The sequence below is a fragment of the Gracilinanus agilis genome, chromosome 3 (assembly GCF_016433145.1).
Source record: "Gracilinanus agilis isolate LMUSP501 chromosome 3, AgileGrace, whole genome shotgun sequence".
NCBI lineage: Eukaryota > Metazoa > Chordata > Mammalia > Didelphimorphia > Didelphidae > Gracilinanus > Gracilinanus agilis.
The window spans coordinates 85,119,609-85,133,632 of NC_058132.1; the positions used below are offsets into that span (position 1 = coordinate 85,119,609).

Consider the following 14,024-nt stretch of genomic DNA (forward strand, 5'->3'; position numbering starts at 1 on the left):
TGATTCTAAGGCAGAAGAGTAGTAGTAAGGGCTAGGCCAGTGAAGTCAGAGTCACACAGTGTCTGAGACCAGATTTGAACCCAAGATCTCCCATCTCCAGGTCTGATTCTCTATCCACTAAGCCACATAGCTTCCCCTGTTAGCTTTTAGAAACAAATTAGTACCATAGGGCTATATTTAACATAAAATATCTCTAACATCACACTTTCCCACACTTCATATAGAGTCTAGGAGAAAGTGGGCTTAGTGTATACATGTGGTGAAGGGTTTAATTCATAGCTACTGGAATACTTTTTCTTGGTTTATCTTCAAATGGTCCTCTTAGATAAGATATAATTTTTCTTCTAGACTTCCTATAGAGCCTTAATTATATCTTTTCTCATTGTGTTCAGTCTATCCTTGGCTCTCAGTTCAGTTACTGCTGCTTACCACAGCTATTTGGGATACTTTAGGGTGCTGATGAAAAACCCAAATCTTCCTAAGCCCTCTGGTCCTGTGCAGTTTACATTGTCTTCCTCTGGCCAGAAGATGGTCAAGCAAGGTGAAGTTCTTATTGAGAACTGACTTGAAAGGTTTTTCTAGACATACACCTGGTTTTGCACATGTCCTACAGAGTGTGATAAGCCACCCAACCAATCAAGACTAGGCAATATCTGCTTTCTTTTATTGAATCCAAGTTAATGGAACCTCTATACTTTAGTAGTTTTCTATTAAAAAAAAAAACAAAATTAGTTTTTCTCTACTTTGGATCCATAGCCCTCAGTACAAAATGAAAAGCTCTCTTATTCCTAGTATTTGTTCATTCAGCCAATCAAAAGACATTTATTAAGAAGCCACTACATACAGGACCCATTATATCCAGTGGCTTTCAAAGATATCTAAATTGATGACTTTTCATACTTAGAAGTCTATGATTGATTGATTCAATGAACTGTTGAGATGTGTTCTCATCCTCATTAAGGTATCTTGTCATCTACTTTAAATGAGGGATGGTAATTGTCTGGGCTGACCTCTCCCACTCCCTCTCCTTATATATGCTTTCTGAATACACAGACTTGATAACTGTCTTCAAGTATCCAAAGATCTGTCATATGGGAAGGAAATGACACTTTTTCTGTTTGACCCTAGAGGGACCAGTGGAAAATATAAATGCAATATTCGAAGTTAAGGGGAGGAGTATAGATTTTGGCTTAATATAGAAAAAAAATTCCCAACAATTCCAGCTGTCCCAAAGTTGGATGATTATTATCCCTCAGGAGTAATAAGCTCCCTCTTACTAAAGGTTTTCTGCAAGATGTTGAATAGCCCTTTGTCAGCAATGTTGTAGATAAGATTACTATTTTGAGTAGAGGTTAGACAGAATGAATCTTGAAATCACTTCCAAGTATTCAACCTGTAGTTTAGAGCACAGTTTACGGTAGTTTTGTTTGTTGACCTGCTAACTGACTCAATTTAAAAAACTAGAAATAGGAAAGAGTTGACTGTTTTATACTGAGGAACATGGATCACAATGCCCATTGTGAAAAGGGATAAAAGAAAAGGGAGTGGGCAGTGTCAGAGAGATAAAGACTTAAATAAAAGATACTCACCCCAATGGGGGATAGGGGAGAGAAAGGAGGAGGAAGAAAGGAAAGAGAGAGACAGAGAAAGAGAGAAAGAGAGAGAGACAGAGAGACAGAGAGACAGAGAGACAGAGAGAGACAGAGAAAGAGAGAGAGAGAGACAGAGAGAGACAGAGAGAGAGGAGAGGGAGGAGAGGTCTATGGAGAAGCATTGCCATCTTGTGGCCTTTTAGGAAGTTACTATTATATAATTCATGAGTGAAGACCAAGGACACTTTCGGTTATAAAATTTTTTGATTTTTTTTTTGGGGGGGGCAACCCAGCGAGGAGTAGCAGCATGGTATGATGGCTACAGTACTGAAGTTGGGGTTAGGGAACCCAGCTTCAGATTGCACTCGTTAGTGGTGTCACCCTTGGTAAATCTCTTAACTTCTCAGACCTTTAGTTTGTACAATAATGTCAGTTAGCATTTATATAGCACCTGCTATGTGCCATACCCTGTGGTAAGCTCTTCACAAATATTATTTCATTTGGTCCTCGCATCAACCTGGAAGGCAGGTTCTGATATTGTCCTCATTTTGCAGATGTTACATTTTACAACCTGAAGCAGACAGATTAAGTGACTTGCACAGGGTCACACAGCAGCGTCTGAGGACAGATTTAAACTCCATGACCAGCATTCTTTCCACTGAATTACTAGTTGCTACCTAACCCATATGGATAATACTTTCACTACCTATTTCATATGGTAGTTTTGAGGAAAGCACTTTGTTGTTTTAGTTATTATCGTTCAGTTGTGCCCCACTCTTCTTTGCCTCATATGGGTTTTCCAGTGGATTAAGGCAAACAGAGAGGTTAAATGACTTGGCCAGGGTTGCACAGCAAGTGAGTGTCCGAGGTGGAACTCATCTTCCTGACTCTAGGTCCAGCATTCTGTCTACCACACCATCTAGCTGCTCCCAAGAAGGTGTTATGACCATTATATAGGATTGTCATTTGAAGGGGCACTACAAGAGACAGGCGGAAATTTATCTTATTTGGAAAGTTGCTTATATCCCAAATAATGCTTGAGGACATTCTCTGTGACTTGATTCTCCTTAGAAATTGGTATCTGCACACACCATTAGCTTCTTTAGTAAAGTCTGCAGTTAAGTGAAAATGCAGTTTGGGTACTGTTTGAGTTGCTTTTTATCCAACCAACAAATTAGGAATGTTTGAAATGGAAAGGGACAAGGAGAAAGGGTTTCCCTCGTCATTGTCACTTCAGGTACTCCAACTCCCTTAGCATTGACAGGCCATATTGTGCACTTCTTAGTTTCTAATTCCCTTCTTTCTTAGAATAAATATTCTCCAACGTCTTCTAAACTATGACCACTACCAACTAGAAGACTCTATTCCTGTCTTGAGAAATTGTTTATTGATCTCATGGTGCAGTAGGAAGGGAGACAAAAGACCTGAGTTCTAATGTGAGTTGTGCAACTAATTTACTATGTGACACTGAATAAGTCACTTCTCTAATCTGAGCAGCCAATAAGAGTTGCTTCTGAGTTGTTTTTCTTCCTTTTCTTTGTTATATTCCTTTCTTTTCTAACCTTTTTTACATTATTTTATCCTCTCCTCTGCTTCATCAAAGTGTGACTTTGGGGGGGGATTTATTTGTTTTATTTTTTGTTTTATTTTTTTTTCTTGATCATTTCTTTAATCCTGCTGAAGAATGCTTTACCTTCTTTGGTAGAGAAGATTAAAAAGGAAATTCTTTCCCTAGACGAGGAATTCCTAACCTAGAATCTGTGAATTCGGTTTTTATCTCCTCTCGCCCCTTAATAATGTGATTATTGTATTTCAGGATAACTGATTTCCTTTGTAATCATAAATCCATAAAATTTTATTTTATTCATTTAAAAACACTGCAAGAAGGGAGCCATAAGTTTCATTAGACTGCCAAAGGGGCTACAACATAAGAATCCTTTCCTGGAACTTTCACATTTTCCCAAAGAAGAGAGACCAGTTGTCTCTGAAAGAAAAATAAACATAAAACAGACCCAGCAAATCATTGAAATAATTCTCTCATTTGTTATAGTACTTGTAAAATTTTGGTGCTTTGTGACTTACCCACCATTTCCAAGTGCAAATGAACTGCTCTGATTAACTCATGATATTGTTGCAAACGTGAACTTTTATATCTGTGTCAGGGAGTAGGATTTTGTCACCTCAAAATGGTGTTATAGTGATTGCCTTGACCTTCTTCAAGTCATTACAAAACTACCTATAAGTTGATCTTTCTAAATCTTCCAAACTCCCTGGCCACTTCTTGCCTTTTTTTCTTTTGCCACTATTCAAAAATTGGCTTCTTACCTCATCACTGGACCAGCCTGCATCAAAAGCACTTTGGAAACAATAAAGGACTTTGAATACTATAATGTACTATTATTGTTCATTATGTATACTAATGTTCAATGAAATTCTTAAAGAATTCATAAACCCCTGAATAAATGCATGAGAGTGTTCTCATTTTGTTGTTGCTGCTTCTCATCTCTAATTCTTTTAAGTCCCTAAAGTACATTTATTTCTCTGAATATTTAATTGTTCCTTCATCAGTAAAGAATCCCTCCGTCATGTATTCCAGTTCCTAGGTGATTGAAAACCAGTATATACTTGGTAGAAGTTACGTACCTCCTACTCTCCACAATTCAAGGACATGCCAAAGCAAGAGAAACAGGAATATCTAGGAGGGGAGAGAAGTAGTAGGAAACATGGGTTTATTTTTTATCTATTTTATTTTTATCCAATTACATGTAAAAACCATTTTTACATTCATTTGGAAAAAATTTGCATTCAAAATTCTCTTTCTCCTTCCCACCCTCCTTCCCTTCTCCATTCCTGAGACAGTAAGAATATAGATTTTATATGTACAATCTTATAAAATATTTTTCCATATTAGTCATTTTGAGGAATAGATCCCAAACAAGAAAAAAAAAAGAAAAAGAAGAAAGAAAAATAGAATATGTTTCAGTCTGCATTCAGATTCTATTAATTCTTTCTCAGAGGGCAGATGACATTTTTCATCATGAGTCTCTGAGATTGTCTTGGATCACTGCATTGTTGACAATAGGTCTTTCACAATTCTCCAAAAATATTGCTATCACTGTGCAGAGTGTTCTCCTGGTTCTGCTCACTTCACTTTACCTCAGTTCACATAAGTCTTTCCAGATTTTTCTGAAATCATTCTTCTTGTCATTTCTTATAGCATAATTGTATTCCTTCATACTCTATATACCATAACTTGTTTAGCCTTTCTCCAATTAATGGATGACCCTCAATTTCTAATTCTTTGCTACCACCTAAAGAGCTACAATAAATATTTTTTATAACTATAAATAAGTCCTTTTCCTTTTTTTGAATATCTTTGGGATACAGACCTAGTAACAGTATTTCAGGATCAAAAAGTATGGACAGTTTGGGAGTCCTTTGGACATTATTTCAAATTCCTCTCCAGAAAGGTTGGATAAGAATAAAACTCCAGTGATGTATTATTGTCCCAATTTTCCTGCATCCCCTCCAAACATTTATCATTTCCCCTTTTTGTCATATTGGCCAATCTGATTGGTGTGAGGTAGTACCTTACCATTGTTTTAATTAGAATTTTTCCAGTCAAGAGTGATTTAGATTATTTTTCCATATAATTATAGATGATTTTAATTTCTTCATCAGAAAACTGCCTATTCATATCCTTTGGCCACTTAATAATTGGTGAATGGCTTCTATTTTTATAAATTTAACTTAGTTCTCTATATATTTGAGAAATTAGACCTTTATAAAGATACTAGCTGTAAAAAGTTTCACCAGCTTTCTGCTTTACTACTAATCTTGGTTTTGTTTACACAAAAAAAATTTAATTTAATATAATCAAAATTATCCATTTTTATATTTTATATTGCCTTCTATTTCTTGTTTGGTCCTAAATTCTTCCTTACCCATAGATTTGACAGATAAACTATTCCATGCTCCCCTAATTTGTTTACATTATCACCTTTTGTGTTCAGATTGTGTACCCAAAACATAGGTTAAAAAGATTGTCATGAATTCCAAATTCCTTATTCTGTAGTAAATATATATCTATAGTAGATACAAATCAACTATAAAGTATTGATAATATGGTCTAGAAAATCTAGAAAGAAAACACATACACACATATCTATAATAAAATATAAAGCAAACAAAATACAGTAAAATAGAGTTAATGTTAAGATGTGATTTTCTAAGTCAAATATTTGACTTCAAGGATATTTATATATAGTTTATGGCCTCTATTTCTGTTTGAGATTAATACCACTGTCCTTAATTATTTTCAGCTGAGGAGCTCTTCCTATAATGGGAATGTATGCCAGTGTGGACTTTACATTTTTATTTTTAATTCTGGGAAGAAATTCTCATTTTCATGGTAATACTTTAACTTCCCTGTTATTTGTTTGCAGTCATCAACTGTACAGACCCTGGACATCAAGAAAATAGCATCCGGCATATCCAGTCGAGTGGTCCACACCGTTTTAGCTTTGGAGCCACTGTGTCTTATCAGTGCACCCATGGTTACTATTTACTTGGGACACATGTGCTGACTTGCCAGGGGGATGGTACATGGGATCGCTCTCTCCCCCAGTGTCTCTGTAAGTTGATGAAATTGCTCAGCTTTAGCTTTAATGTAAGGAAAATCCTCCTAATAATTAGAACTACCTTCAAGTGGAATGTGCTGTCTTGGGAGGTACTGGGTTCCTCTACTAGAGATCTTCAAACAGAGCCTAGATGTCAGAGACATTATAAAAAACAACCCTGGTCAGATCTGGTTGGACTAGATGGTTTCTGGAGTACCTTTTAACTCTGAGATGGTTCTCTTCCCTCTATTATGAACATAATCTCCCCTGTTCCTGTTGAAAATAAAAGCCATTATTGTTATAACATATATACATGTTATGTTAGTGGAGATTTCAGATACGTTGTAAATCATCTAGGAGAAAGTTACATAGCCAGTAGATGAAAATCTTCACATTATTTAACCAGGGTAAGCAGTATGAGGCTAGAGAGGATTGAGTTATTCCTTGGAACAAAAAGACAGAAATTTCAGAGGAAGAAGAAAGATGAGATGAAGGCTTTGTTGTGGGAACCAGGTTGAAACAAGAGCTGTTTAAGTTTAGAGAATCACAAAATCTCAATATTGAAAGTGACCTAAGAAACTGTCAAATCTTCCTTAAACCTGAACAAGAATCCCCTCAAAAGTACTTTCAGTAACCAAACCTCCAGCCTTTGCTTGACAATTTCTATTAGACTTCCTCCTCACCTTTGAGTAGCATGAACTTATAGGCTCTTTACCTGATGTCTGTGAAGTGTTTAAAAATGTTTTGATAACTTTTTCAATATTAATGATTTCCTTTGTAATGCTGTATATTTTATTTTATATATTTAAAAATATGATTCTGAGAAAGAATTTATAGGCCCCTTCATATTTTCATGAATCTATGGCACAACAATGTTTAAGAACCCTTGGTCTAATTGCTAATAAGTTTTCCTTCTATCGGTACCAAAATTGTCTCTGCAGAGACCATTATGATGAGCACAGGGACATAGGGGACTTTATACTAGGGTGCTGCTTCTCTGTAGCTTCTTCACCATGTAACATCATCTTTCTCTAGGAAGAAATGTCCCCTTCCCTATCCCGAGTGTTGGCACCCTGAGCAAAGAAAACATGTCTACTTATACTCCTTGTCCATCACAGGCCACTGACTCCTAGGCACCTCGTTTGCTATTAAGCATCTCTACCTAGATCCATTTTGCTTTATTGCCACACTTGTAAGACTTCACCAAACCAAAGAGAACTAACCATTCTCACTCCTACCCCTAATCAACTGACATTCCAGATTCTATTGGTCAACTAGATTTGCATATATGGGTGATAAAATATGAGGTCCATTTTTTGCTATTTCCTCTTAAGGAATAAATAGGTAAGGGTGTCAGCCTACAAACCACAAGCATTGTTCCTTTATTTATTCATTTTAATTTCTTCTCCAGCATATTTAAAATTCCTAAGCCCGCTTGGCTTCTGAGGAAACTTGGTCCTTCTGACTGGTTTTCAAAAAAAAAAAATTCCCAATATTTGTTTTAGTCTAAGTGCAGTTTGGGGAGTTCTCCAATCCTCTTTAAGTATTTTAAGGGCCATCATATGAACGAAGAATTAAAATTATTCTCTTTGGGTCCCATAAGGCAATACTTGAAACTGGGAAGGAGTTACAGACAGAGCCATTTCTGGAATCTGGAATAATGTCAGTTGATTAGTGGTAAAGGTGAAAATGGGCAGGTCTCTTTTCTATAAGAAATCTAGATTTGGTCCTATAATCATTACATGTGCCATGGATTTTTTTAGGTTTACTAAATTCTTTATTATTTTTTTTACTTCTTCCAGTGGTCTCCTGTGGTCATCCTGGATCCCCACCCCATTCCCAGATCTCAGGAGACACTTACACCGTGGGATCAGTTGTGCGTTATAGCTGCCTGGGCAAGAGGATTTTGATCGGCAATGCCACTCGCATGTGCCAGTTAGATGGGCACTGGAGTGGCTCTCTACCACATTGCTCAGGTGAGAGCATGGGAAAAGTAGCCTGGGTAGAGTGAAAAATAGATAGTTTTTTATTGACCTCATGCAATGTCTGAGTAAAGTAAAAGGAAAGAGAAGCCCAAAGCCCTTTAAGACCCTTGAAAGATCTCTTTCCCCTCCCCTCCAGATTATACTGCTTCTTGTATCATTTTCTGGTCTTCTATAGAACTTAAAAGTTCAGAGTTGCACTTCGTTCTATCAAATGTCTCTCTCCAAACTGTAATAAGGGGGTAAGGTGGCTGACAACAGGGGAGCTGGTGGTACAAGTGAGTCACCTGGGCCAGGGAGCCTGTAACTACTGTAGCTGGTGATGTGAGACAGTCAGGGATGTGTAGCCTGAGCTGTGATGCCCAGTCAGTCTCCCTGCTATCTACAGGCTCCTTTAAGGTGGAGAGTGAGGAGCCCCTCCCTGCTGGAGTGAAAGCAGAACTCAACAGGAGGTGAAGCACACACACTTCCTAGACAAAATGGATGTTTGCCCTGTACTTCCTTTGGAGTCAAGTGGTTGCTATTCTCCCCTCTCCTCAGCCCCCTAGCCCAGAATGATGTTATAAATAACTACAGGAGCTCAGTTTCAGGCTAAGGGTTTATTTAAACACAGGAGGGAAAACTGAGGAAAGAGGGTTTAGGGTCTGGAGAAGCTGTTCCTAAGGGTGACTGGCCAGTGTTGGCAATGGACCTAGAAGGTAAGATCAGTCTGAGGGAACCAGCCCCTCAGCCAGAGATAATTTCCACTGCCCTGATGTTAGGTGATTCACCAGCTAGCCAGATGAAGTTGATGAATTGGTTAGGGGTGTCCCTGTTGCTAGGCTGACCTAATCTTATTTTCTGCCCACATTCCACAACCCAAACCTCCATTTAACCTTCCTTCCCCCTCCCCGGGCCCCCAAGGGGAAGTCAGGGATAGCTGGGTGTCTGGGTGAGGTCAAGGAAATCAGAACCCCCAGGTTGGTTCAGCAGGGGTATTTATAGTCCCAGCTCAAACTGCCAGATCTTGGGACTAGCACCTGCTGGGCCAAAGTTCCATTCTCCTAACTCCCAGGATTGCCTAGGGTAATTTGCAAATGCAAGAGATCTTGCATAAATCCTGCATTACAAATCCAGGTATAAGTTTTCTGTATTTACTCTTTTTCCCCTTATCATTTTTATGCCTTCCTTTCTGTCTGGTTTTCTTTTTTGCCTTCCTCAAACTAGGCTGGCTTCTATTGGCTCTTCGTTACAAGGGGTTTGGAGGAAAATGGAGGTGGTTGGCTGTTTAACAGGAATATCAGGCTTGGTGTTTATAGAACAGAAATTTTGGAGAACTGAGTGTAAGAAATTAGCATCCTTTATTTGTTCATTCATATTCCATAATCATTGAGGTGAGAAATGAAGTTTCTGTCAAGGATTTTTGTCACCCATTTCCCTCATCCCTTCTCCTTTCAAATCCTAATTCTAGGAAAATATTTGATAAACTCATTCACACTAAGATAGAAGTAGACTTAAAATATTATCCCACCCAAAGAGATTTTTACTGGGCCAGGCACCAAAACATTCCATATATTATTGCTAAAACCTGTCTCCCATAATTTCCTCCCATTGGTCCATTAAGTTCCTTCAAACCCTTTCTGTTCTCTTGATGTAAATAGAATAAGTCTAATCTCTCTTCTCTGTGACTCTAGATATTTGTAGGATAATATATTTAAAATTAGAAGGTAACTTAAGGTCAACTTGTCCAACTCCATTATTTTATAAGATGATAAATGATTTGACCATAACAATTCTCAAAAACCATCTATCAGGACATATGAAGTTGTGATCACTGTCAGTGGAGGAAATACTCATACTAATTGAAGCAGAGGTTCTTGAAATATTGTAATGACTTTCATTGCTATTCAGCAATTTACTCTTATTAACCCCCTGTTGCCTTACCCACAGTAACTGTTCAGACCTCATCAACTATTCTTAAGAATTCAATATCAACACTTCTTCCTGGCATTCTCATCAGATGACCCTATCTTTTTCCTTACTAAGAAGATACTGACTATCCAAAGTGAGCTCCCTTAACTCCTTTCCTCCATACCTTAAAATTTTTCTCTTTACCAACATTACCTTTATTTTCAAAGGACGAGGTGACCAAACTTCCTGCCAGAGTTGATCTTTTCCCCTACCCCTGGCCTTTCTCCATTCTTTTCTTCCTTCTTGAAAACCTTGCTCCATTATATTATCTTTCTCTTTTGTACTTTTGACCTCTCCCCTTTTCACGGGTTCTTTCCCTTATATTTATGAACATGCTCAGTTCTCTCATTCTTTAAAAAATAAACTACTAAGCAAAAAAAAAGCCTTTCTTTGATCTTTATCTCTTAGAGCTACTTATGCATAGCTAAGTTTTTAGAAAGCATAATTATATTCTTTACTTACTACCAAATTACCAACTTCTTTTACTTTGACTTCTGTCCCAAATTTCCTATTGAGTTTGATGCCACAGATATTAATAACAAGCCCTTATTTCCAGGTCTAGCCTTTTTTTTCAGCCCTCATACTCCATTTGACAATGTTGCTTATCATACTCTTTGTAATCTCTTCTCTCTCTTTGGTTCTCCTCCTAGTTCTATCTTTTATACATCTTTATTTCTTTTGAGTTTTCTTCCTCCTAACCTCTAAATTTGTATGTTACCCAACGATGGGTTTTGGGTACTTTTCCCTTGTCTCTCTATTTGGAAATTTTTATCTCCTTTAATATCTTCATTTATTCCTTATGTTACTCGTTCTCAAACCTGTATATACAGATCTGACCTCCAATTTCCCATTTGAGCTACTTTACTAAACATTTCCAACTGGATTTAAATTCACTGTGCTCAAAACAGAATTAATCTTTTGAATGACTCTTATTATTTCCTATATCCCTATTTTTGTTAGTGGCACCACCATATTTCTAATTGCTCATGCTTGAAACCTTAGAGAAACTCTTATTGCTTTCTCAATATCCATATTGAGTCAGTCAATAACTCTCATTAATTCTGTCTCCAAAATATCTTATAGCTGTCCCCTTCCATTTTTATTTTCAGCCTCAGCATTTAGGCCTTCATTCTTACTTGTTTTGACTCTTAGGAAGGCAGGGTGGCTGAGAAAATCAAATGCTCAATTTTGAGTTCAGATCTGCCTATGATGCTAAGTAACAGCAAGATGAACCTAGTCAAGCCACTCAGTAACATAAATTTTCACTTTACTCATCTACAAAATAGAAATAGGAATACTTATAATATTCCTATTATTCATAGGGTTATTGTAAGACTCAAGGAAGACAGAGATTTAAACATTTTGCAAACTTTAAAATGCTTTATAAATATCAGTTATTTATTCCATCAGAGGTCCCTTCCAATTACAAAATTCTATAATATCTTTTTTATCATCTTCTGTCCCTCAGTCTTAAATTTAGACCTTTGGATTACTCTTATCCTTGATAGTATTTCCACTGTATAGTAAGTATTCAGAAAATATCTGTTGATTAAATGAATGCTGCTAAATTTATTTAATGTTAGAAGTAAGAAAAAGAAGGGTTAATACCCACTGACATTTTCTAAGAATTGGCGAAAGATCCTGAAAAGAGATGCTCTGTAGGCTTAGATTTTAAACATTTTTCAATCAGAATGAATCCCAGAAGAAAATATTAAACTTTTTCCTACTAATAAAAAAAGAAGACAATCAAATTAACAGTATCAAAGATGAAAAGAGTCATCTCACCTCTAATGAAGAGCAAATTAAAGTAATTATTAAGAACTATTTTGTCCAACTATGTAGCAATAAATATGACATATGACAATCTGGGTAAAACAAATAAATATTTATAAAAATATAAATTGCCTAGGTTAACAAAAGAGGAAATAGAATGCTTAAGTAATCCCATCTCAGATAAAGAATTTGAACAAACCATCAAGGAACTTTCTAAGAAAAAATCCCCAGGGCCAGATGGACCCACAAGTGAATTCTATCAAACATTTAAAGAACAACTAATACCAATACTACACAAATTATTTGACAAAATAAGCAACGAAGGAGTGTTACCGAATTCTTTTTATGACAAAAATATGGTGCTGATTCCAAAGCCAGGCCAACCAAAAACAGGAAGAAAACTACAGACCAATCTCCTTAATGAATATAGGTGCAAAAATTTTAAATAAAATACTAGCAAAAAAAAAACTAGCAAATTATCACAAGGATTATTCACTATGACCAGGTGGGATTTATATCAGGAATGCAAGGTCTGTTTAATATTGGGAAAACCATCCACACAATTGACCAACAGAAATCACATGATTATCTCAATAGATGCAAAAAAAGCCTTTGACAAATTACAACACCCATTCCTACTGAAAACATTAGAAAGTACAGGAATAAAGGGATCTTCCTCAAAATAATGAACAATATATATTTAAAATTATTAGCAAGTATAATCTGCAATGGGGACAAGTTAGAAGTCTTCCCATTAAAATCAGGAGTAAAGCAAGGATGCCCATTATCACTTCTATTATTTAATATTATAGTAGAAATGCCAGTGGTGGCAATTAGAGAAGAAAAAGAAATTGAAGGGATTAAAGTAGGCAATGAGGAAACTAAACTATCACTCTTTGCAGATGATATGATGGTATAATTAAAGAATTCTAGCAAATTAAACTAAAAAGGGAATAGAAATAATTAACAGCTTTGCTAGTTGCATGGTACAAAATAAACTCATATAAATAATCAACATTTCTATATATTTCCAACACAACTCAGCAGCAAGAGTTAAAAAGAGAAACATTTAAAATCACTCTACACAATATAAAATAGTTAGGAATCTATCTGCCAAGACAAACACAGGAATTATATGAAGACAACTACAAAACATTTTTCACACAATTAAAACTAGATCTAAATAATTGGAAAAGCATTAAAGCATTAATTGTTCATTGGTAGGACGAGCTAACATTATAAAATGGCAATCCTACTCAAATTAATCTACTTATTCAGTGCCATACCTATCAAGCTACCAAAAAACTTTTTTATAGAATTAGAAAAAATTATAGCAAAGTTCATTTGGAAGAACAAAAGGTCAAGAAATATTAAGGGAACTAATGAAAAAAAATGTGAATGATGGGTGGCGTAGCAGTACCAGATCTTAAACTGTACTGTAAAGCAGTGGTCATCAAAACATTATGGTACTGGTTAAGAGACTAGAAGGAGGGATCAATGAAATAGCCTTGGGGTAAATGACGTCAGCAAGTTAATGTTCAATAAACCCAAAGATCACAGCTATTGGGACAAGAATTTGACAAAAACTGCTGGGAAAATTGGGAAACAGTATGGGAAAAATCAGGTTTAGATCAACACCTCATACCCTATACCAAAATAAATTCAAAATGGGTAAATGTCTTAAATATAAAAAGTGAAATCATGGATAAATTAGATGAATATAGAATAGTATAACTGTCAGATCTGTGGGGAAGGAAGGCATTTAAGACCAAGCAAGAGATAGAGGACATTACAAAATGTAAAATGAATGACTTTGATTATATCAAATTAAAAAGCTTTTGTACAAACAAAAACAATGCAACTGAAATTAGAAGGAAAGCAACAAACTGGGGAAAAATTTATAATAAAACTCTCTGACAAAGGTTTAATTTCCCAAACATATAAGGAACTAAGTCAAATTTACAAAAATTCAAGCCATTTCCCCAGTTGACAAATGGTCAAGGGATATGAGTAGGCAGTTTTCAGATGAAGAAATCAAAATTATCAATAATCACATGAAAATTTGTTCTAAATCCCTCCTGATTAGAGAAATGTAAATTAAAACAACA

The 14,024-nt window shown here is 36.0% G+C and overlaps 1 protein-coding gene across 1 annotated transcript in view; it reads left to right on the top strand.

Moving 5' to 3' along the window:
• CSMD2 (CUB and Sushi multiple domains 2) overlaps positions 1 to 14,024 on the top strand; it is a 1,000,214-nt gene that overhangs the window by 955,949 nt on the left and 30,241 nt on the right. The window contains exons 55-56 of the mRNA XM_044668787.1: positions 6,038 to 6,226; positions 8,014 to 8,187. Of these exons, the coding sequence (XP_044524722.1) occupies positions 6,038 to 6,226; positions 8,014 to 8,187 (363 nt within the window). The remainder of the gene's footprint in view (positions 1 to 6,037; positions 6,227 to 8,013; positions 8,188 to 14,024) is intronic.